The sequence below is a fragment of the Brachionichthys hirsutus genome, chromosome 12, assembly GCF_040956055.1.
Source record: "Brachionichthys hirsutus isolate HB-005 chromosome 12, CSIRO-AGI_Bhir_v1, whole genome shotgun sequence".
NCBI classification, from domain to species: Eukaryota; Metazoa; Chordata; class Actinopteri; order Lophiiformes; family Brachionichthyidae; genus Brachionichthys; species Brachionichthys hirsutus.
Window position 1 is genome coordinate 777,467 of NC_090908.1, and position 24,785 is coordinate 802,251.

Sequence of the window (24,785 nt, forward strand, 5' to 3'; positions counted from 1 at the left end):
GAGAATTCCCTTCTCCACCAATCGCATCGTCTCCATGCTGAACTGATCACTGATCAATAGCCTGTTGGTGTAAATACTCCCTGTTCAGCACAGCGACGTTCTCACAGACGACTGATCCTGCTATTCATGGATGCTGCAGGCGCTCTTTCCAACATGGAGCCCTTGTTTATCTCTGCTCCCCCTAGCGGTGGACTGAGGGAAAACCTTTTTATATGACTGAAATAGCTGAATAGTTAGTCAGTGAACAGCCTTGTGGCTAAGAGGAAGGCTAACCTCATATTCTCTGCTCCCTGACCTTTGAATTCTTCAGAATTTAATCTCAGGTTGACCTGCTGGCCCAAGTTTGGCTCCGCCGAAGCTCTTCAGGGCTGCAGGGGGGGTTGCAAGTTTCTCAACCCCACCCTTTCAAAGCCCCATGTACACAAATTCACCGCTTGTTTCTTTTCTAAGTGTCTAATATTTCACTTTGCATGCTTTTTATACAGACAGCAGTATAATTGTCAAAAGAAACCTCAATAAAATGTCGCGTCATTTTTGTAAGAATTACTTTCGTCTTGAAAATGTTGTGCTTTTGAGGATCGTTATTCAAGAGCTTGGGGATCCGAGTGGAAACCTGTTTCTATAGGAATATTGTATGCAGCATTCAGATCAGGCCGTGATTGTTACTCAAAGTAGAAGGGACATTTGGTCAGATGGCTTTTGTTCAGAGCGGGGTCTTTAGGGTCAGCGAGGTCTGCGGCGTTTTGCCCACGTTGTCCTTCAGTTTAACTCCTCGTTGCTGGGCCTGAATAAACGTGTCCACTGACCAGCAGGTGAGGGGTCGGAGAAAGGTCCTTCGTGTTCGCAGTGGTGACAGGGTGATGGATGATGCAGCTCCTCTGTTCTGCTGCCCCGAGCTTTAGAAACGGACCAAAGGATTTACAGAAGGACCGAGCATCGGTCTCGCTGCCTCTCCTCTAGTTCCCAGGAAACCTTGCTGACCCAACAGCCACTCAGTCCAAGTCTCTTTCATGTGTAACCCCTCCTTCCTGTCATTTGTCATGGTGCAGTGGTCAGTGGTGAATTACTGCAGTGTCCACCGGGAGCGCCCTCCAGAAAAAAGAAATGGAAAAAACAACCAGAGGGATTGTTGTTGTCTTCCCTCCAGGGTACCTCAAACCTGCACAGATGGATCGAGTTTACGCCACCGAGCTTAAAAACAGACGAGGACGAATCGTTTCCGTATCCGGTCGGAGTGAAAAAAGTAATATATTACTTTTGGAAAAAAAATTAAAGTAATATTATTACTCAAAATGAAAAAGTAACAAGTTACACTACTCGTTACAGGTAAAAAAAAAAAAGTAATATTACTTTAAGATACTAGTTACTTTAGTTACCCCCTCTCTATCTACCTACCTACCTGAGCCCGTGCCTTTGTGTTCCAGCAGAGGGCGCTGTTGTCCTCCGGACCCTGACCCAGTGGGTGCTGCTGGGAGAAGTTGTGTAACCAGTAAAACCACCGCGAGCGTCACAGAAGCTTTCCCGGAACTCCACGGAGAGATTGTGCAGCTTCCTCCGTGAGCTCCACCGACGGCCCGAAGCCCCAGCTGGACGCTTAATGCCGGTACGTTTGTGATTGATTGGTCGGTTGATTGATGACTGGAGCAGTCCGTCCGTATTGATCACATGTGACGATGTTCGCTGTCTGCTGGGCCTCGAACCCGAGGATGGTGATCATGAGCCGGGACGGGATCCGGACGCGTTCGCTGTCGTTCGGTCTGTAAAAACATTGCTCTTGTTATTACGCTCGTTATAACACGCACCATCCAAACAGGAAGACATGCATCAATAGCCCAAGAAGCTGGATGCTGCTTCCTGACGTTAAAAGACAAAGTAACGCAGCCTGATCAATAAGTAAATGATCAGGCTGCTTCTTTAAGGGACACTTTTATACTGCAGATCAACTAAAGGATGTAAAAATCATCCTGTGTGCTGCAGCTCGGCGGTATCTCAGTTTATTACCCCGTCTCCAGCGTGTCTCCAGCGTGTCTCTGGACACATCGCTGTCTCCAGCGTGTCTCCAGCATGTCTCCAGCGGGTCTCCAGCATGTCTCTGGACACATCGCTGTCTCCAGCGTGTCTCCGGACACATCGCTGTCTCCAGCATGTCTTCGGACACATCGCTGTCTCCAGCGTGTCTCTGGACACATCGCCGTCTCCAGCGTGTCTCCAGCATGTCTCCAGCATGTCTCCGGACACATCGCTGTCTCCAGCGTGTCTCCGGACACATCGCTGTCTCCAGCGTGTCTCTGGACACATCGCCGTCTCCAGCGTGTCTCCAGCATGTCTCCAGCATGTCTCCGGACACATCGCTGTCTCCAGCATGTCTCCGGACACATCGCTGTCTCCAGCGTGTCTCTGGACACATCGCCGTCTCCAGCGTGTCTCCAGCATGTCTCCAGCATGTCTCCGGACACATCGCTGTCTCCAGCGTGTCTCCGGACACATCGCTGTCTCCAGCGTGTCTCCGGACACATCGCTGTCTCCAGCGTGTCTCCGGACACATCGCTGTCTCCAGCACTCGTCTTTCCTCCGGAGACTTCGTTGAGTCCTTCCTTCCTTGTCGTTGCCCTCAGAAGCTGCCTCTGTGCCGTGAGACATTATGAGATGTCGTCTCCCACCTCCTCCTTCGTGCAAATCGAGTTCGACGACGTCCTCTTCTACGAGAACTGCGGCGGCGGCAGCTTTGGCAGCGTGTACCGGGCCCGGTGGATCTCCCAGAACAAAGAAGTGGCCGTGAAGAAGCTGCTCAAGATTGAGACTGAGGTAGGAGACCTCGTTGAGACTGAGGTAGGAGACTTAGCTGAGACTGAGGTAGGAGACCTCGTTGAGACTGAGGTAGGAGACTTAGCTGAGACTGAGGTAGGAGACCTAGCAGAGACTGAGGTAGGAGACCTAGCAGAGACTGAGGTAGGAGACCTAGCAGAGACTGAGGTAGGAGTCCTTGTTGAGACTGAGGTAGGAGACCTAGCTGAGACTGAGGTAGGAGACCTCGTTGAGACTGAGGTAGGAGACCTAGCAGAGACTGAGGTAGAAGACCTAGCAGAGACTGAGGTAGGAGTCCTTGTTGAGACTGAGGTAGGAGACCTCATTGAGACTGAGGTAGGAGACCTAGCTGAGACTGAGGTAGGAGACCTAGCAGAGACTGAGGTAGGAGACCTTGTTGAGACTGAGGTAGGAGACCTCGTTGCTTTTCATATACGTTTTAGTGTAGTAATCATTTTAATTATTATGCTCCCACACGCGTGGAATTATGCTGCAGAAGAAACTTTGTAGCCAAATGAAAGAATCCCTTAAAGTTTGTGCTCATTGTCTCAAAAACAACAAAGAATTCTCCTTGAAGTCCCTCCAGGGACATCAGTTGGGCTGAGATGAAGCATCATTTGTCTCCTTTATGGAAGACCCGAGATGAGCATTCAGCTCCAGTCAGCTGATGAGAGCTGATTGTCCATGTTATCTCTCACCTTGGAAACGTTCTCTGTTTGATCTCACAGTGAGCTTCCTGGTCTCATCATATTAATGTCCTCCCTTTATTCCACCCATTGAACAGATTGACGTTTACAGAGATATTCAGTATGTGCTACAGAAGTGTTGTCTCTGTTTCCGTCCTGATGAGGCGCATCGCCGGTGGAATTCAGGCACTGATGAATGTTTGTCTCCTTCTTCTCCTTCCTTGGTTGTCTCTCAGGCTCAAATCCTCAGTGTCCTCAGCCATCGTAACATCATCCAGTTCTTTGGCGCCATTGTGGAGGCTCCCAACTATGGGATTGTCACTGGTAAGACGATGTTTAAAAGCATTTCCACATCGACGCATGTTCACCCTCTGGAATTCACCCTCTGGCATTCACCCTCTGGAATTCACCCTCTGGCATTCACCCTCTGGCATTCACCCTCTGGCATTCACCCTCTGGCATTCACCCTCTGGAATTCACCCTCTGGCATTCACCCTCTGGCATTCACCCTCTGGCATTCACCCTCTGGCATTCACCCTCTGGAATTCACCCTCTAGCATTCACCTTCTGGAATTCCACGATTTAAAAAAAAATGATATTATGAATGAATGATCGATAAAGGTAAAGGCGGGTCTTCTTCTTGCTTCCTGGAATTCACCCTCTGGCATTCACCAAAGAGCCCCTAGAAACAGCCGGTCTGGGACACGGGCTGCTGTGTGACTGCTGCTGTGTGACTGCTGCTGCCTGCCTGCTGCTGTGTGACTGCTGCTGTGTGACTGCTGCTGTGTGACTGCTGCTGCCTGACTGCTGCTGCCTGCCTGCTGCTGTGTGACTGCTGCTGTCTGCCTGTTGCTGTGTGACTGCTGCTGTGTGACTGCTGCTGTCTGCCTGTTGCTGTGTGACTGTTGCTGTGTGACTGCTGCTGTGTGACTGCTGCTGTGTGACTGCTGCTGTGTGACTGCTGCTGTCTGCTTGCTGCTGTCTGCCTGCTGCTGTGTGACTGCTGCTGTGTGACTGCTGCTGTCTGCCTGCTGCTGTGTGACTGCTGCTGTGTGACTGCTGCTGTGTGACTGCTGCTGTGTGACTGCTGCTGTGTGACTGCTGCTGTGTGACTGCTGCTGTGTGACTGCTGCTGTGGCGCCCGATCAGCGGCTGCAGCGTTTCATAGAGAAACTAATTGTGTTTGAGGAACTTGTTGGCGCCTCCATTTATCAAAGCCGAATCTAATTAGCAGCAGATGCATGGAGGACGTCCACGCCATGTCCAATCAGCTGTTGGACATGTCCTTCCTCTGTTGACACAGCGTTTATTGTCTCTGCTCACCTGCTCGGCTTTAACACCTGCTGTCGCTCAGCAGCATCATAAACCTGCATGAATGAAGCTTTAGCATGTTGCTAGCCTGCATGTCGGTTCTCCTGAGACGCAGAACCAGGCTTTCTGTTCTTTCACACGGCTATCTGTGGAACGTTGTGGAATGCAATGAGGTGCAAAGTACAGAGGCAGAGTACTCGTCTGTAGTGAGTACTCACCTGCACAGAAAGGTGAATAAGGCCAGCCTCTTAACCAGACATATTAAAACACGAGTGTATGACGACAAAGGTCATTGTGGGCGTGGCAATATTAAAAGCCACTGGTGTCCTCTGTGCTCGTTCACAAGTCCTGGTACCAGAGTAGTTTTACATAACTGTGTTTTTGTACACAAATGGAGGTTTCCTGCTATTTCAGCTGGTCTGGTAGTTCTTGTCCTTCGTTTGTGTTGCTTTTCTTATTCTATTTATGTATTGATTGTTTATATTTCCATTTTTGTGAAAGTCAATCATGGATGAATGGATGAATGAAACTTTCAAGGCGTTGCTTGTTGCATTGTGCTGTGGCGTGATTCGATAAGGTGTGGCTCCTGACCGGCGAGCGAAGCTGCCGTCTGGTTGCGCTGCTCTAAATGAGCCCCGCCCACAGGAGCAGCGACACCAGGACGCTGTGAACGGGACATGCCGCTGGTTGGCGCCGGCGCCGGCAGGTGTTTCAGTTGTTTTCATATCGAGGGCTCTCATATTTCACTCGATGCACGAAGCAGAGCTTCAGGATAACGCCGAGACGTTCCAGCTTCGCCGTCACGCCGCTTCCACTGCTGCAAACAAATTCCAGCTTCTCCCTGCAGAGTACGCGAGCGGGGGGTCGCTCTATGATTACCTGTCCAGCGACAAGAGTGAGGAGATGCACATGGGACACATCATGAGATGGGCAGCGGAGATCGCCAGAGGTAAAAAGACTCTTCCAGATTCCACAGCGTTTTCTTGATCCCCCGTCTCTCAGTCATTGAGAACGTTCACCTGTTTAGATAAAATAACAAGTTACACATAATCCTAAGGATTATAAACTGCAATAATCAGATCCACAGTAAACGATGTCTGTGTAATGAACTAGAGGTAATGAAAGTGCATGTTACCAATATCAGTACATGAAATACAGAAAAAGGAGAAACGGACCTTCGAGGAAAAGAAGGAGAAGAAGAAAAGAGGAAGCTTGAAACAATATTTTTACATTTTCTGTCAAATTCTGCCCAGAAATGATCCAAGATAGTTTGCTGTTTAAATAAAGTTTACAAGCTTTAAAAAGCGTGTTCATTTCCGTTTCAGGGATGCACTACTTGCATTCAGAGGCCCCCATTAAGGTGATCCACAGAGACTTAAAATCGAGGAATGGTAAGAAACAAACACATTCATTGACTTTGAGCATAATTTGCTGTAATTCAAAAATGTAAACATATAATTTCTCTTTCAGTTGTTTTAACAGCAGAAAACGTTCTCAAGGTGAGTTTTCATCATGACTCGTCCTATTATTGCTCGTGTGGCGTGCGTATTCTACATTTCTGTTTTAAACCTTTTTCTTTTACCGGCTTTTGTACTGTGTTGCGTCCAGAGGACTCTGTCTGCACGGGGGAATAAAGTGCGTCGCATCGTATTACGTTTTAGATCGGGTAGAGTTCTAGTTCAGATATGCAGCGGCTCCTTTATTAATCTCCCACACATGAACACAAGAGGGCAGCGAGTAACTGCAACAAACCACGACCATCGATGACTCGGCATGCCGCTCCTATTTCTACTCGCTAATGCTGATTTATCATTCTCATTCTCATGCATCATGCCCCCTCTCCTTTTGTGTGAGGTTCATGTTGGCTAAATATAACAATATGACATCATCAAAGTAGACTCCCGTATGAATAGTAACACGGAAAGATGAGCTGCTTTGATTAGTGCGTTTCAAACATGGCGGTACCTGCAGTAATCTTTAGATGATGCTCATGTCACACATGTCCAAGCCGTATTCTCCATTCTGCTGTCTTCACTTCAGATCTGTGATTTTGGAGCATCCAAGTTCCTGACCCACACGACCCACATGTCTCTGGTGGGCACGTTTCCCTGGATGGCTCCAGAGGTGATCCAGAGCCTGCCTGTGTCTGAGACCTGTGACACCTTCTCTTACGGTGTGGTGAGTGAGCAGCTCTGGTGCGTGCTGCGGGCTGCGTGCTGCATGCTGCGTGCTGCAGGCTGTGTGCTGCATGCTGTGTGCTGCATGCTGTGTGCTGCATGCTGCGTGCTGCATGCTGTGTGCTGCATGCTGTGTGCTGTGTGCTGCGGGCTGCATGCTGTGTGCTGCATGCTGTGTGCTGCATGCTGTGTGCTGCATGCTGTGTGATGCGTGCTGCATGCTGTGTGCTGCGGGCTGCATGCTGCGTGCTGTGTGATGCGTGCTGCATGCTGTGTGCTGCAGGCTGTGTGATGCGTGCTGCATGCTACAGGGCCAACACTACAGGGTCGTAAAATGAATGTCTCTGACGACCTTGTCTCTGACGACCTTGTCTCTGACGACCTTGTCTCTGACGACCTTGTCTATGACGACCTTGTCTCTGACGACCTTGTCTCTGACGACCTTGTCTCTGACGACCTTGTCTATGACGACCTTGTCTCTGACGACCTTGTCTATGACGACCTTGTCTCTGACGACCGTGTCTCTGACGACCTTGTCTCTGACGACCTTGTCTCTGACGACCTTGTCTTTGACGACTCTTACAGGTGCTTTGGGAAATGCTCACCAGAGAGGTTCCCTTCAAAGGCTTGGAAGGATTACAAGTGGCTTGGCTGGTGGTGGAGAAGAATGAGGTACTCTAGTACTACATGTTACACGTACAGTCATCATGGTTCAGACCTCTTTGGGGTGATAACTTAAATGTATTGAGTACCTTCAGGAAACACTGTCTGCGCCTAAAGTCAAACGTTCAAACGTTTTCATTTAGTTTGTTTCAACTTCCTGAACTAAAGGCGGGAGACGGGATGTGAATGCTCGTCTGTGGAGCCCCCTCACTGGAGTGAATGCTCGTTTGTGGAGCCCCTTCTCTGGAGTGAATGCTCGTTTGTGGAGCCCCCTCTCTGGAGTGAATGCTCGTTTGTGGAGCCCCCTCACTGGAGTGAATGCTCGTTTGTGGAGCCCCCTCACTGGAGTGAATGCTCGTTTGTGGAGCCCCTTCTCTGGAGTGAATGCTCGTTTGTGGAGCCCCCTCACTGGAGTGAATGCTCGTTTGTAGAGCCCCCTCTCTGGAGTGAATGCTCGTTTGTAGAGCCCCTTCTCTGGAGTGAATGCTCGTTTGTAGAGCCCCTTCTCTGGAGTGAATGCTCGTTTGTAGAGCCCCTTCTCTGGAGTGAATGCTCGTTTGTAGAGCCCCTTCTCTGGAGTGAATGCTCGTTTGTAGAGCCCCCTCACTGGAGTGAATGCTCGTTTGTGGAGCCCCCTCACTGGAGTGAATGCTCGTTTGTCGAGCCCCCTCACTGGAGTGAATGCTCGTTTGTGGAGCCCCTTCTCTGGAGTGAATGCTCGTTTGTGGAGCCCCCTCACTGGAGTGAATGCTCGTTTGTCGATCCCCCTCTCTGGAGTGAATGCTCGTTTGTGGAGCCCCCTCACTGGAGTGAATGCTCGTTTGTGGAGCCCCTTCTCTGGAGTGAATGCTCGTTTGTGGAGCCCCTTCTCTGGAGTGAATGCTCGTTTGTGGAGCCCCTTCTCTGGAGTGAATGCTCGTTTGTGGAGCCCCCTCACTGGAGTGAATGCTCACTTTCCCGCTGCCTGCGTTTCAGAGGTTAACCATCCCCAGCGGCTGCCCGGCCAGCTTCGCCGGCCTGTTGAGGAGCTGCTGGGTGACGGCCCCCAAAGTAAGTGCTCTGCAGAACTTTGCAAACAAATAAACAACACACATATTTCCATAGATGAGACAGATTGACGTAACGGTTGCATGTTGGGATAGGAAAGGCCACTTTTCAAGCAGATCCTCTCAACTTTGGAGTCCATGTCTAAAGACAGCCAACTTCCTCGACAGTGCAACTCCTTCCTTCACAACAAGGCTGAATGGAGGTAATGACATCAGGCAGTGTATTTATAACTCTCTTTCTGCTCTAATATACTGCCTCTGCTTAAGTGCAACTGTTTTCAAAGAATGATGTGGAAATGTTGCTAATGGAGCCGAGAAAGGAAGACTCCAGATCATGCATATAGATCTTTAATAATTACATTGATGGCTACATAAAGGCATGAAAACCTCCATCTGGATGTACTTCCTCTCTTTACCCATAAGGCCCTAAAATAATCACCATCTTTTTCATGTACAAGTGTTTAATTGGGTTGCATGAGCAGCTGGAGGTTCGGTGATGTTCAGCGCAGCCTGAGGCTCAGCTGTTACTTTATTCTCTGCCTGCCTCTCTGCCGGGCTTCGTTCTCATGGCGTTCTAACGGCGTTCTCATGACATCATGTCCAAGTCGTCATCTGAGCAGGTTAGAGTGGAAGTCAGAAACAGAACATGTGCTGCCGGTCTAGGGGTCCGGTCCATTATCCATGGCGTTCTGCTGTGAGGATGGACTCACAAAATGAAATAGCAGTTGTGATCAGAGTATATTTGTTCACACAATGACACAATGGATGATTAGACAATAACAGGTCTAGTTTAAGATCTCATCCAGAGATACTTTAATGTGGAAATAAAATACCGGTACTGTATCTTCTGATGTATCTACACACAAAAACCCACACAGAGAAACATTCCACGCAAACACACATCATCGTTCTGCAGATGCACGCCTCTGATTCTGCTTCTACTTAGAACACATCCTCTTACAAACCCGCCGTTAAGCCGTGGCTGTTCTGGTTGCTTCGTTTTAAAAGGAGCAAAAGGAGCAAATGAAATAAAGAAACGTGAGAAGAACTTGAGTTTAAATAGTTTGGAGGGTGGAGGAAGCAGCGGACTGGGATTTCCTGTCTGGGCGACGTGTTTATTTATTTGCATGGAGCTATTTTATACAGGAGGCTGTGCGAGCGCCACCTTCTGGAGAAAATAAACATCCCTAGTTTGATGTGCTGAGTTTGTCCCGTCCTGACGACACAAAGCTTCACCAGCTGTATGACATCACTGCGTTGTTTCCAGAGGAGTCTGTTTCACTACTCCTATAAACCATCCATCCATCCACCCATCCATCCATCCATCCATCCATCCATCCACCCACCCATCCACCCATCCATCCATCCATCCATCCACCCATCCATCCATCCATCCATCCATCCATCCATCCATCCATCCATCCACCCATCCATCCATCCATCCATCCACCCATCCATCCACCCATCCATCCATCCATCCATCCATCCATCCACCCATCCATCCATCCATCCACCCATCCATCCACCCATCCATCCATCCACCCATCCACCCATCCATCCATCCATCCATCCATCCACCCATCCATCCATCCATCCATCCATCCATCCACCCATCCACCCATCCATCCATCCACCCATCCATCCACCCATCCACCCATCCACCCATCCATCCACCCATCCATCCATCCACCCATCCATCCACCCATCCATCCATCCATCCACCCATCCACCCATCCATCCATCCACCCATCCATCCACCCATCCACCCATCCACCCATCCATCCACCCATCCACCCATCCATCCATCCATCCATCCATCCACCCATCCATCCACCCATCCATCCATCCACCCATCCATCCACCCATCCACCCATCCATCCATCCACCCATCCACCCATCCATCCATCCACCCATCCATCCACCCATCCACCCATCCACCCATCCATCCACCCATCCATCCATCCACCCATCCACCCATCCATCCATCCATCCATCCATCCACCCATCCATCCACCCATCCATCCACCCATCCATCCATCCATCCACCCATCCATCCATCCATCCACCCATCCATCCATCCATCCACCCACCCACCCATCCATCCACCCATCCACCCATCCACCCATCCATCCATCCATCCATCCATCCATCCACCCATCCATCCATCCATCCATCCACCCATCCACCCATCCACCCATCCATCCATCCATCCATCCATCCATCCACCCATCCATCCACCCATCCATCCATCCATCCACCCATCCACCCATCCATCCATCCACCCATCCATCCATCCATCCATCCATCCATCCATCCATCCACCCATCCACCCATCCATCCATCCACCCATCCATCCACCCATCCACCCATCCATCCATCCATCCACCCATCCACCCATCCCATCCATCCATCCACCCATCCACCCATCCATCCATCCACCCATCCATCCATCCATCCATCCATCCATCCATCCATCCACCCATCCATCCATCCATCCATCCATCCACCCATCCATCCATCCATCCATCCATCCATCCATCCATCCACCCACCCATCCATCCACCCATCCATCCATCCATCCATCCATCCATCCACCCATCCATCCATCCATCCATCCATCCATCCATCCACCCATCCACCCATCCATCCATCCACCCATCCATCCATCCATCCATCCACCCATCCATCCATCCATCCATCCATCCATCCAATACATCCTATAAACAAGAGCCCAGCATGCACGAGTTAGTTTCACAAACAGCAAACGTGCAGCCAGACTTCCACGTAACTTAATTATTAAATCCCAGAGGAAAGTTTCCAAAACTGTTCAGATTCAATGGAATGATGCAAAGAATGTGGAGTTTTGACCTGAAATGATGAACACAAGGTGGCAGAATATAGATAAATAAAGGTGTGTAGCTTGAATTATAATTCACAAACCAGCTTTTCAGAGCTAAAAACACATTCTTGACTTTCAGCATTTCATTTGGTGACGCTTTTTATTGTCAGTCCCTCTTTCCCATCCGGCTGCCATCAGATCTATATCCTGCCGTCTGCAGCTGAACTATGACCTCCAAACAATCCACTGGAAGCATTTTTAAAATGACCTTTAGTTTGCTCAGAAAGAATTCAGAATGTTGTTGTTAAAAATAGAAATGTTCCCGTCGTCTTTAACATATCGTCCCTCACATTTATTCCTGTTTCCTGCAGGTGTGAGATTGAAGCCACTCTTGAGCGACTGAAGAAGCTGGAGAGAGACCTGAGTAGCAAAGAGCAGGAGCTGAAGGAGCGAGAGCGGCACCTGAAGATGTGGGAGCGCAAACTCATCGAGCAGTCCAGCAGCCCGGTGAGCTCCTCTTTGCCCCCCCCCCCCCCCCGGATGTCACGTGGCTCCTGCGTTTCACTTCTGAACTGTTGTGTTCATGCATATTCCCTCAATCGGAGGGGGACAGAAATCCTGGGAAGTGGAATGGAAATGTGGAATGAAAAGTGAAGAAAGGATTATATTCCTTGCTTGTCCTTCAGTCGGCAACATTTTGTTTTCTCAGGAATGTGTGTAACTGAATAGTAGCGGAGAGTACACACACACACACACAAACACACACTCCAAAAAGCATCGCTCCTATAGTTTCCTGTCTATTGTGCGGTTGTAATTTGTTGTAATCTAATTTGCTTTTACTGTCCCGCTCACTAAATCACATCTTGGCTTTAAAATGTTCCCCTTTTCTGTTCTGCACTTACTTTGCGGTTTGAAACTGATCACTTCTTCTTTCTTTTCTATCCTCTCCTCTTTTCCTTTAGTGCTGTTTCCCTGCTCTCCACCTGTCTGTGCTAATTTCTTGTGGCAGAAATTATTCAATCAGTATAAGAAGAACAAACCAAAGCGTTCGCAGGCCTCCCGTCAGATTGCAGCCTCCAGCGAGGAGGAGGTGAGTCCGCCGTCCACGCTGAGCAGCTCTGAGGATGCGCTGCCTTCGGACTTGGGCTCACGTAGCAACGTGCAGGTTAGCATGCAAGTTAGCATGCAGGCTAACATGCAGGTTAGCATGCAGGTTAGCATGCAGGTCAGCATGCAGGTCAGCATGCAGGTTAGCATGCAGGTCAGCATGCAGGTCAGCATGCAGGTTAGCATGCAGGTCAACATGCAGGTCAGCATGCAGGCTAACATGCAGGTCAACATGCAGGTCAGCATGCAGGTTAGCATGCAGGCTAACATGAAGGTCAGCATGCAGGTCAACATGCAGGTTAGCATGCAGGTCAGCATGCAGGTTAGCATGCAGTTTAGCATGCAGGCTAACATGCAGGTCAACATGCAGGTCAGCATGCAGGCTAACATGCAGGTCAACATTTTGTTGATAATTTTATTGCTTCATTAGTTATCTTTATTCCTGTAGATATCTTATTGCCGTATTCTCTCTTCAACTCTGTCCATATTATAATCCTGATGTGTTCTTCAGAACATCTGGATTATATGCATAAAAAGCAAAATGGCTACCGGTAATATTAAAATGATGATAATATCGCTTCCCTCCAGGAGACGATTTAGCACTCGGAATCACATCTCAAGACCTGCACTTTACAGCGGAGAAGATTATATTAGTACTATTGCTCAGTCTGGTATTATGCTTGATCTGGGGAAGGACATGCTCACTTGAGCGGAGCCCATTAGATTCCCCCCCCCCCCCCCCCATATTCCTGTTAGCTTCCATTCCCACGCATAACGACAACATCTCCCTGTATGAAAGTATAGAACGTAATGAATGTCCAGCCCCCCCCCCCCCCCCCCCCCAGCGCTCAGCATCATCACATGACCAACAGTAAATCACTTCAGCTCTCTGTCAGTCTCTTTGTGCTGATTTCATTACTTTCTGGCTGTGGTACTAGAAACAAGCGCTTCATTGCCCGAACCTTTCCGATCAATAGTGCAGCTAATAACTATTGATGAGCTGCTTTTTGTGAGCCGCTTCATAACCCTGCATCCGTGGTTGACTATCGTCCATTTAGTCCACATGGGGGCAGAATTGTGTGAACAAAAACCGACTCTGTGTCCTTTTTAGTCCTGCAGACACACCATGCACACATAAAACTGCTTTGCAGCTTTGTTAAGAGCGTGCTGCGGATCTCAACGGAGGAAGCGTTCGGAAATGCAAAATGCAAGACTCTGCCAGGGGAACGGTGCTTCTGCGTCTGTTTACTTCCGAACGGCAGCGCTGGAGGAGGCGAACCCGTTTGCAGGGCTGAGTGGCTTTGTGAGGCAGCGACTGTCTAATCTGAGCTGCTATCAGATGTTGGAGGAAGGAGACGGTGAATGAGATAACGCCTTCGTTTAGTCCTCTTTCCATTGCATTCCTTCTGTCGTCACACACCAGGCTCAACGATGACATCTTTATTTTGGCTGGCGCGTTTCTGCCTGATTACACTTAATGAGCAATGAATGATTGATCATTGAAATCCATCATGTTAGATCAGTCAGATGGACATTTCGGTTTGATGGACTGTTGGAGGCGAGTCGTCTTAATCGCACAGCACGGAAAACGGTCGGCTTCAAAGCGTCGAGAAGAGACGGCTGTTTCCCATTTGAATAGCATTTCCTTCCATCTTGTGGCTTTCTTCAGTATTCGTCCGTGTTCTCTCAGTTACTTCTATTTGTGTTTTGCTTTTCTTCAGTATTCGTCCGTGTTCTCTCAGTTACTTCTATTTGTGTTTTGCTTTTCTTCAGTATTTGTCTGTGTTCTCTCAGTTACTTCTATTTGTGTTTTGCTTTTCTTCAGTATTTGTCCGTGTTCTTTTCTTCAGTATTCGTCCGTGTTCTCTCAGTTACTTCTATTTGTATTTTGCTTTTCTTCAGTATTCTTCCGTGTTCTCTCAGTTACTTCTATTTGTGTTTTGCTTTTCTTCAGTATTTGTCCGTGTTCTTTTCTTCAGTATTTGTCCGTGTTCTCTCAGTTACTTGTATTTGTGTTTTGCTTTTCTTCAGTATTCGTCCGTGTTCTCTCAGTTACTTGTATTTGTGTTTTGCTTTTCTTCAGTATTCGTCCGTGTTCTCTCAGTGACTTCTATTTGTGTTTTGCTTTTCTTCAGTATTCGTCCGGGTTCTCTCAGTTACTTCTATTTGTATTTTGCTTTTCTTCAGTATTCGTCTGTGTTCTTTTCTTCAGTATTTGTCTGTGTTCTTTTCTTCAGTATTTGTCCGTGTTCTTTTCTTCAGTATTCGTCCGTGTTCTCTCAGTTACTTGTATTTGTGTTTTGCTTTTCTTCAGTATTCGTCCGTGTTCTCTCAGTTACTTGTATTTGTATTTTGCTTTTCTTCAGTATTCGTCTGTGTTCTCTCAGTTACTTGTATTTGTGTTTTGCTTTTCTTCAGTATTTGTCCGTGTTCTTTTCTTCAGTATTCGTCCGTGTTCTCTCAGTTACTTGTATTTGTGTTTTGCTTTTCTTCAGTATTCGTCCGTGTTCTTTTCTTCAGTATTCTTCTGTGTTCTCTCAGTTACTTCTATTTGTGTTTTGCTTTTCTTCAGTATTCGTCCGGGTTCTCTCAGTTACTTCTATTTGTATTTTGCTTTTCTTCAGTATTCGTCCGGGTTCTCTCAGTTACTTGTATTTGTGTTTTGCTTTTCTTCAGTATTCGTCCGTGTTCTCTCAGTTACTTGTATTTGTGTTTTGCTTTTCTTCAGTATTCGTCCGTGTTCTCTCAGTGACTTCTATTTGTGTTTTGCTTTTCTTCAGTATTCTTCCGTGTTCTCTCAGTTACTTCTATTTGTGTTTTGCTTTTCTTCAGTATTTGTCCGTGTTCTTTTCTTCAGTATTCTTCTGTGTTCTCTCAGTTACTTGTATTTGTGTTTTGCTTTTCTTCAGTATTCGTCCGTGTTCTCTCAGTTACTTGTATTTGCGTTTTGCTTTTCTTCAGTATTCGTCCGTTTTCTCTCAGTTACTTGTATTTGTATTTTTCTTTTCTTCAGTATTCGTCTGTGTTCTCTCGGTTACTACTTACTACTTTGTGTTTTGCTTTTCTGCAGCTGCTGCCCACGCTTGATATCTACACATGGACCGAGGAGCATGTGGTCAGTATCGTAGCGTTCACCTCTTAGCTGATTTAATTCAGAGTATTTTCATTAGAGCTATATATATATATACATTAATACTGTGTTATTCTATTCCCTCAGTACTTCTGGATGCAGCAAATCTTTGACCCAGGTTTGGCTCTTTCCATTCTGGATTGGAGATGTGACTTTATTTGTTCTTTAGAGCATCTGTATGTCCCGTCTCAGGGCACGGCGCGTGTGGAATGCTGCTGTATGCGGACCTGTTTAAGGAAAATCACATTACTGGGAAGAGGCTACTGCTGCTCACAGAAAACGACATGCGGGACATGGGAGTCAAGTCCAAAGGCCACGTCATGCACCTGAAGGCAAGCGCCACGCCTCACTGCGTACAAGACCCGACCTCTGCCCGACCTCTGCTGACGGACACTCGGGATTAACGGGATTCATCTCTGTTCTCTTTGACAGTGTGAGATTGAAAAGCTAACGAACGACTATCTTGGGTTTCTCCACTTCCCACCTCTACTGAAGGTAGAAAGTTTCATCTTTGTCCTCACAATCATCTTGTTGTTCTTTATCGCGTGTGTTTTTGGGCCTGAACGTATTTTCTTCCCAGGATGAGCTGGAAGAGGAGGTGGGGAAAAGTAAAACTGTTCATCTTGAGCTGGTGTTCGGGTACCACTGGAAACCAGGAACAGGAAAATCTGTAATTTCCAGTGACACACACACACACACACACACACACACACACACACACACACACACACACACACTGACTGCATCGACATGTTCTGGAGCACAGTCACAAACTCGAGGGGCAAACCTTCACCAAAGCTCAAAAGAAACAAATCGGTGATCCATAACTTGATCTGGGGCTGCCTGTAAATCCTCCTCCCTAATCCGGATCCCTGTGAAGGATAATAATATGGAATCCTCGTTGATCGGGGATGTTATTACTCCATTACGCTGTGTGGGATTAGTTTTACAGACCGACGCTTTTATCATCCTCCTTGTGCTGAAGCTGTTTGTTCTCAGGATGCTGGCGCTGTTTGTTCCCGTGACCTTTGAAGGCATCACTAGACTTGTGGAGAAGCAGACAAACACGCAGCACATGCAGCTCTCCTCGCTCTCAGCCCTTTGTTAGGCGCTCAGACTGCGGAGAAAGGCTGCCTCTTAACTTGCTGTTTGAGTCTAATCAAAAATAGCCCATTTAGCCAGAAGTCATTTTCTTTTTAAAAGGCAAACGTTATTTAATCTTTCAGCTGTTCATTGTCCCATCATAAATAGTCCTCTTTCAGTGTGTTCGGCGGGGCTGAAACGAGCCTGCTAATTGCCTCCCATTTCTCCTGACATGTGGTGGTTTAGTGGGTAGAAAACACAGCAGGGAGAAGGAAACAGGAGGCTGAGAAAATGAGAGCTAATTATTTTCCCCTGCCTGGTGTCAGGTTCTGTGTCAGCCTTGTTTTTACAAACTGGAAGGCTTTTTTTGCACTAAATAAAACAAACCGGCGCTGCATTTTTTCCTTTGCCCCTTTTCGCTGGCGATGTCATGGAAGCAGCTGCACTTCTCAAAGACGAAATGAGGGCCTGCGATTGTGCGGCCACCATCTGACAGCCACTGAAGGCCCCCTACTAATGAGGATATCACCGTGCAGCCAAGTGAAAGGTGCTGAATTATGTATGAGTTGTCATTAGACGCACTCGGGCCCGAGGCATCATTACCACACATTGTTTCTGCTGGAGTGATTAGACGAGCCCGGACCTGGGAGCCCCGGTGCGACCGTCCAGCGCCGGCGCCAGGCCTGCGCGGAGCCACTGGTGTATTCCTGAAGCGCCCCCCCTTTCAGCCTCTCCCAGCCCCGGGGGACGGTGCGGGAGATGCTCCTCAGATGAGTGTGTTAGTGCCACTTCTCTGATGTCTTTCTCTGTGATCACGACCCCATGGATGGGCCTGTGCCGCCGACCCTGGGCGGTGGAGCGGTGACCTGCGGCTTCGCAGCCGGCGTTGGGGTTTTATCATTCCTGCTTGGTCAGCATTCAGTGTGCAGGAGAAGAGGGTGGAGGAATTAGATTAGATGTCTCCTACAGGCTCATCAACCAGATTCCTCCATCAGTTCTGGATCCCGCTGGGAGGAACATCAAACATCAAATGTTGTCGGATGTTTGACAAGGAAGGAATTTACAATCCCCATAAAAACATTCCTCAGTGCATTATCTTTCTCTTTTTAAGTCCTTAATGAAGCTCTTATGTCAGAATGCGAGGCTTCGTGCCCACCGGCGTTAAACTGCCTCTAGGTTGCGCTGTTGGTTTATATACTAAACCAACTTATCAAGTTCTGTGTTTCTCAATGCAGTATCTCACCATTAACCCTTTCTTTCTAAGGATTGCAAATGGAAGATGTACGTTGAGCTCGATGGAGACGAGGTTGCAATAACCTACATCAAAGACGTAGTCTTTAATGCCAACCGTCAGGATATGGAAATGCTGCGAATGACCAAGGTGATTTCTGCTATACTCGGTGAAGTCTATGCTATGCAGTAGCAGTATCAGTATGCGTAGTACTTGTGATTTTGGTTTTCTTACAATGATTTTCAACTCGTGTTCCGTGTTTTCCTTGCAGCCGCCTTTCGTAATGGACAAATGGATCGTGGGATTACAGCCCAACCAGCGGGTGGATTACAGCGTCAGCTATGAGGTGAGGCACGGACACTTCCTGAAACGTCAACGCACTAAGACGCCATTGGTCCCTTTCAGAATGACGTAAAGTCACCAAAGAGCACCAGACACAGCTGTCCGCTGACGTGGAGCCCGAATGGGGGGCCGGATGAATTTAAGGTTGTGGAGCTGCTGATTGAAACGGCACCAGCTGGCATCAGCTGCAACCCTCGAGACAAGTGCAGCCCGGGTATGGATCACTGCTGGACGAAGAAAGACACAATATGGCTTTGCTGCTCGTGGATTCTTATCTTCTTTTTCAGATATTGATCCCAGGTGGATGTACAACGTGAGGCGAAGGCAGATCATGACTCAGAAATCCCAGCCGACGTCGGCTCCTCTGACGGCCTTCACCAGCTCGGAAGCCCGCACTCTGCCTCAGTTCCTGTCTGCACATGAACGCCAGGAGTTTTCTTACGCTGCAGCTGTGCGTTGCTCTCCAAACCGCCACCGCACATCTCCGTGGACGAGCTCACGCAGCTCCTCGCCTACTGCGAGCGCGTCAGCCAAGCTCGCCACGCTCCATCTCGGGTCAAAGGGCAGCAGTCCATCGAGCACGACGTCAGACAGCGCGTCGGAGAGGGAACGCGAGCGGCCCCTCAGTGCTGGGGTAGTCCACGACTACCGGAAAAATCACTTCTTAACTGTGGCCGCTGGGCAGGGGAGGGGTCACGCATGGACTGGTGCCAGAGGTAACTATAGTAAACCTAGCAAGGCCTGGCGACAGCCCGGGAGGCCACGCTCCAACAGCTACAGCGCTACGCCACAGAACCGCCCGCTGGCGATTCCAGGAATATCGTCTGTGGCTGGAAACCCCAGCGAGGAGCAGGAGGGGGCCAAAGCCAGCGAGGGGGGGTGGATCAAAGTGGAGCGACAGAAGCGATTATCACGGCAGGACAATAAACAAGTCAGAGGTTGGCAGAGAAGAGGGGGCCGGGGGGGGCGTGGCGCTGGAGGGAGGAGTTAGCCTCCAGTCCGAACTGACAGCCGCTCGCCTGCATGCTCAGCGAGGAGCTGCTGCTGTGGGAGAATCAATATAAGATTATATTATTATTATTATTATTATAGTCTATAAAATGTTCTTGTTCTTCACAATCTTCTCTCCATAGCGGTTTCTTATATTCCAAGTTCAGTTCTTCAAGAAGTCTTTACCGAGTCAGAAGTGGATGAGGACTGAAGGACACGACACACAAGATGGACTCCATCTTTCCTTGTGAAGCTTTCTCACCACAAAAACTCTTCGTCTTCCATGTTCATTGCAGAAACTACGAGGCGAAACAGAAACCGAACAACAACTCGGGTGTGAATTATGCTAATTTTACAAACTGAGAACACATCTTCATTTGGTGATAGTATCTGCTAGGTGAGGCCGAGGCCGGAACATTTTGTAATTGCACGGGACAATATGGCGTTGCACCTTTCTCCTCCGGTCACAACGTGATTTACAGCCGATCCGGGGACAGCGTCTCCTTCCAATGTACTCCACTTCTCTGCCCCGTAGACGAATGATCTTCCTAATGGAGGTGGAACATTTGTGATGCGCAGAAGCAATGATCAAATGTCTGGACATCTCTGCAAAAGGATGGCTGGTGCATGCAAAAAGATTCTATCCCAGGTAGATTTCAAGACCCATCGAACAGTAATGGATCCTCCTATTATTAGTAAAATATATTTAAGAACAATAGTATATATATCGATAATATCCAGATCCAATCCAGATTAAATTTGGCGGTGAGTTAGAGCCCCCCCCCCCCCCCCCTCCTACATAACTGCATCAAATTCCATAACATCGGCCAATAATCAGCCGAGATATTGAGGAATACATTTTGAAGCTCCATTTACTGCAATGTTATCGAAGATTTCAAATTGATCCAGATTCCGGGATCTCTTCTGGATCATCACCAAAATGTAATCATCTGTTCCCGATAACATTCCCAACACGTTCTTGCTAACAGTTATCGTGCTAACAGACAGACAGACAGACAGACAGACAGATAAACCCATAACATAAAACATAAGCCTCATTTGGATGTAATAAAAGGCAGGTTGGATAAAACAACACATGACTCTATTTTATTTATCTTTAGTAGCTCAAGAATAAAGTTTTTTTTTCTTAACTGTTTCTTCAGTGTATTTCTTTTTCTAACTTGATCTACTGTTCTCATTATTTTACACTGGTTAAGGAAGTGGTATTGATCTGCGGTTCCCTGGCCTTGTTTTAATTATTTTGTGTATCGGTTTTGTCGTAAACTTTATTTTCGTGTCTTTCATTCAGCGATCCTGTTCCTTCCAATAACCGACCTTCCTTTGATTCCTGTATCAGATGTAAACCCTATCAGAATCTAAATCATTGATCACACTCCCTGCAACAAAGTGGTGATGCAATCTACGATCACGTGCTATCCAACCACGTGACCTTCCGCTGGACTCTGTCCTTTTAAATGCTGCCTTGTTGCCAGAGGGCGCTCAGAACTTTACGCGCCTTCTATGCAAATCTCCCTACTAAACTTCGCGCCACGTCGAAGGACATATAAGTACCGTAGTTTCCGTGCCTCGCGTTATAAACGTAAGTTGTTTATAAAGTTTTATTTGTTGAATGAATGTCCAACAGAGAGCTCTTGTATCCATTGTTGTACCTTTTGTATTTTATATGCGTCTTGTGTTCGGTTAAACTCTTTGAACGTCCTTTATGGTCCTTCCAGGACCGTCGGCGGGCGCGGGAAGCCACCGGCTCGGCTCCTTCGTTCTGCCGCGGAGCTGCTGCGTTTTTCCGGGACGACCTTCTCGGTTCTCACGGAGAGGAGATGCCTTCCACCCGCTCCACGGTAGGAAACCCGGCGCGTCTCGTTCCGCGTCGCCGCGCTAGAAAACAAGCCCGTTTGAAACGTCACTGCTGTTCAGTACACGCTAAAACCAGAAAAGTAACGACGCTAAATATCAAGTCATCAAAAGAACTACTTCGATACTTCGCCAAAATTTACTCAACGTTGACCTGGAATAAAGTTCAAAAGGACGAAACTGGAAGTTTTGATGGTATATTTATTGATGGTATATTTATTGATTGACTTTTGCCAATAATAGCGTTAATTTATGCATGAACCATAACTAGTGTTTGTTGCAGACAAGGGCGTGTCCTTTATTGATAAAGATCTGAAACGTTGATATTTAATGACCTAATCGGTTGACGTAAAATGATTACTAAGTATTAAACTCGGCCCAAATCGATCCTGCCTTTAGTTTGAGTGTTCTGTTTCTATCTCTTTTTAATAACCTTTACTAACTAGCGGTAGAAGCACCAGATTATATTTCAACACATTCTGAAGTAATTCTCTACATTTATGCGTTTCTCTCCAGAGACTGGCGGCACAGCCTCCGTCCACGAGGATGAACCTGAGGAGCTTCCGGAGCGCTCCTCTGATTCCCATGGAGACCTCCTCCTCCTCCTCCTCCTCTTCCTCTGATGACAGCTGTGACAGCTTTGGTTCAGATGGCGGCTTTGCCAACACGGTGAGTGAAGTCTGGCTAAAGGTGCTGCTGGTCTTTGTGGCGTCGTCTGTAACTTCAGCTCTCGTCTGTTCAGAGGAGCAGGTTGAGCCGGACGAGGAGGACGCTGGAGACGATGTCGGAGGAGGGAGCGTGCAGCGGGTTTGAGGAGAGCGCCATCAGCAGTCGGATGAAAGCGATGGTGGGATGACTGCAACGTACCCTAAAGGCCTTCACAACTCGATCAACGTCCCGGAAAGAAACGCGTTCTCTTTTCTTCCAGAGCGTAAAGATCAAACATCTGGAACGCAGCCGCAGGCCCGACGGCCTGACGGTTGCCATGGCAATCCCTGCCAAGAGGATGACCACGAAGAGGCCCGCGTCCGAGGCCCTCGCTCAGAGAGGAAAGGACTCCAATCCCGAGGAGGACAAGCGGGCCCTAAATATCAAGGAGAACAAGGAGATGGTACGATCCGTGCGTCTCGGTAGTTAAGATGAGAGACTCGGGTAGTTAAGGTGAAAGACTCGGGTAGTTAAGATGAGACTCGGGTAGTTAAGATGAGAGACTCGGTTAGTTAAGATGAAAGACTCGGGTAGTTAAGATGAAAGACTGGGGTAGTTAAGATGAGAGACTCGGTAGTTAAGATGAGAGACTCGGGTAGTTAAGATAAGAGACTCGGTAGTTAAGATGAGAGACTCGGGTAGTTAAGATGAGAGACTCGGGTAGTTAAGATGAGAGACTCAGTTAAGATGAAAGACTCGGGTAGTTAAGATGAGAGACTCGGGTAGTTAGGATAAGAGACTCGGGTAGTTAAGATGAAAGACTCGGGTAGTTAAGATGAGAGACTCGGGTAGTTAAGGTGAAAGACTCGGGTAGTTAAGGTGAGAGACTCGGGTAGTTAAGATGAAAGACTCGGGTAGTTAAGATGAAAGACTCGGGTAGTTAAGATAAGAGACTCGGGTAGTTAAGATGAAAGACTCGGGTAGTTAAGGTGAAAGACTCGGGTAGTTAAGATGAGAGACTCGGGTAGTTAAGATGAAAGACTCGGGTAGTTAAGATGAAAGACTCGGGTAGTTAAGATGAGAGACTCGGGTAGTTAAGATGAGAGACTGGGGTAGTTAAGATGAAAGGCTCGGGTAGTTAAGATGAGAGACTCGGGTAGTTAAGATGAAAGACTCGGGTAGTTAAGATGAGAGACTCGGTTAGTTAAGATGAAAGACTCGGTTAGTTAATATGAAAGACTGGGGTAGTTAAGATGAAAGACTCGGGTAGTTAAGATGAGAGACTCGGGTAGTTAAGATGAAAGACTCGGGTAGTTAAGATGAGAGACTCGGGTAGTTAAGATGAGAGACTCGGGTAGTTAAGATGAGAGACTCGGGTAGTTAAGATGAGAGACTCGGGTAGTTAAGATGAAAGACTCGGGTAGTTAAGATGAGAGACTCGGGTAGTTAAGATGAGAGACTCGGGTAGTTAAGATGAGAGACTCGGGTAGTTAAGATGAAAGGCTCTGTTGTGATTGTTGAACCTTTTTTTTTAGCTTGCTAAACTCATGGCCGAGCTGAACGAAGTTCCTGGACTCCTCCCGAGACGGACGGCGGCGTCCACTACGGTGATCTAAGCGAAGACGAAACGCGTCTCTGCATCTAGTCAGTGTTATAACGCGTGATTTTAACTCCTTCAGCCCCGGCGGCCTGTGGGAACGCCGAGATCTCTCCGGAGGAACCCAGAGCGAATGTCCCGACCCCACACACGGTCCCGCACGCTGGTGGACGGACCCCCCAGCCCGACTCCAGAGGAGGAGGAGCCAGAGGACAAATTTAGCCTGGTTCGCAAAATCCGCCACTACGAGGAATATGACGAGCCTGTAAGTTGTGACATCACAAAGTCTGCATCGCCTGTTGACCCTTGGAGCTCACGTGGTCGTTTCTTTCCTGCTCAGCCCCGGCGCCGCTCTCTCATTGGCTCCAAGGCCATCCCTCACGTGGTGCGGCCTGTGGAGGACGTCTCCGAGTCCGAATTGCAGAACATCTGCTACAACGTGCGGGACAAAGTGTACAGCGGCAGCGCGGTAGGTCCCGGGCGCCGCCCGCAGGGTCCCCGCGCCTTCAGCCCAGGACTAAGATGGCTGCTGCTGCTTCTTCTCCTCTTTTATTCAGGGCACCACTTGCCACCAGTGCCGCCAGAAAACCATCGACAGTAAAACCGGCTGCCGTAACCCGGAGTGTGCGGGCGTGAGGGGTCAGTTCTGCGGGCCCTGTCTGCGTAACCGATACGGCGAGGAGGTCCGGGATGCTCTGCTGGATCCGGTGCGTACCTGAAGTGTTTGGGGTTGAAGCCCCGCCCGTTGTCGGCCATGTCTGACTCGCTGTGTTCAACCAGGCGTGGCTCTGCCCGCCGTGCAGAGGCATCTGCAACTGCAGCTTCTGTCGGGCGCGGGACGGCCGCTGCGCCACCGGCGTCTTGGTGTACCTGGCGAAGTATCACGGCTATGATAATGTGCACGCTTACCTGAACAGGTGAGTGGAGCGTGTGTAACACTAGTTTAGACCCCCCCCCCGTCTGTTAACGCTGGCGTTCTTCGTTGCAGCCTGAAAAAGGAGCTGGAAGAAGGAAGTCGGGTGAAGATGGAGGACGTTGGGCCGGACCCTGAATGACCTTTTATCTTCACACGTTCCTTCTCTTTGTGAAGCTGTTCCAAAGAGCGGAGTCTTTGTTTGTGATTGATTGATTATAAGCCTCGTGATGTTGGACGCTTGACGATGCCGTTTGGGTTCCTGATCATCCAAGCTGCTGCGAACACGCCGTCCTTCGAGGCTCAGCTGTTCTCGGTCGTTATATTTTACGCTTTATTTCAGCT

General features: G+C 48.4%; 2 protein-coding genes across 3 annotated transcripts; both read left to right on the forward strand.

Annotated features, from left to right (window-relative positions):
* The first annotated feature begins 1,544 nt into the window (after positions 1-1,544).
* map3k20a (mitogen-activated protein kinase kinase kinase 20a) lies at positions 1,545-20,534 on the forward strand. 2 transcript variants are annotated; one of them, XM_068746185.1, is made up of 20 exons: positions 1,545-1,603; positions 2,616-2,805; positions 3,728-3,815; positions 5,650-5,751; positions 6,128-6,193; positions 6,273-6,301; positions 6,843-6,980; positions 7,565-7,651; positions 8,618-8,692; positions 8,785-8,891; positions 11,899-12,034; positions 15,705-15,749; positions 15,852-15,882; positions 15,957-16,096; positions 16,197-16,259; positions 16,345-16,434; positions 18,112-18,228; positions 18,350-18,424; positions 18,484-18,634; positions 18,708-20,534. In XM_068746185.1, exons 2-20 carry the CDS (start codon positions 2,647-2,649, stop codon positions 19,409-19,411), a joined length of 2,403 nt encoding a protein of 800 aa, XP_068602286.1. In that variant the 5' UTR covers positions 1,545-1,603; positions 2,616-2,646; the 3' UTR covers positions 19,412-20,534. The 2 variants fall into 2 exon arrangements, with proteins under 2 accessions (XP_068602286.1, XP_068602287.1); XM_068746186.1 differs by lacking the exon at positions 1,545-1,603 and having other exon boundaries at positions 2,644-2,805; positions 18,484-18,588; positions 18,662-20,534.
* A 714-nt stretch (positions 20,535-21,248) lies between these two features.
* Positions 21,249-24,582, forward strand: cdca7a (cell division cycle associated 7a). Its single transcript, XM_068746449.1, has 10 exons — positions 21,249-21,269; positions 21,799-21,951; positions 22,010-22,129; positions 22,211-22,393; positions 23,466-23,537; positions 23,610-23,792; positions 23,868-23,996; positions 24,085-24,234; positions 24,308-24,444; positions 24,516-24,582. The coding sequence occupies exons 1-10, from the start codon at positions 21,249-21,251 to the stop codon at positions 24,580-24,582; spliced, it is 1,215 nt and encodes a 404-aa protein (XP_068602550.1).
* Positions 24,583-24,785: the final 203 nt, after the last annotated feature.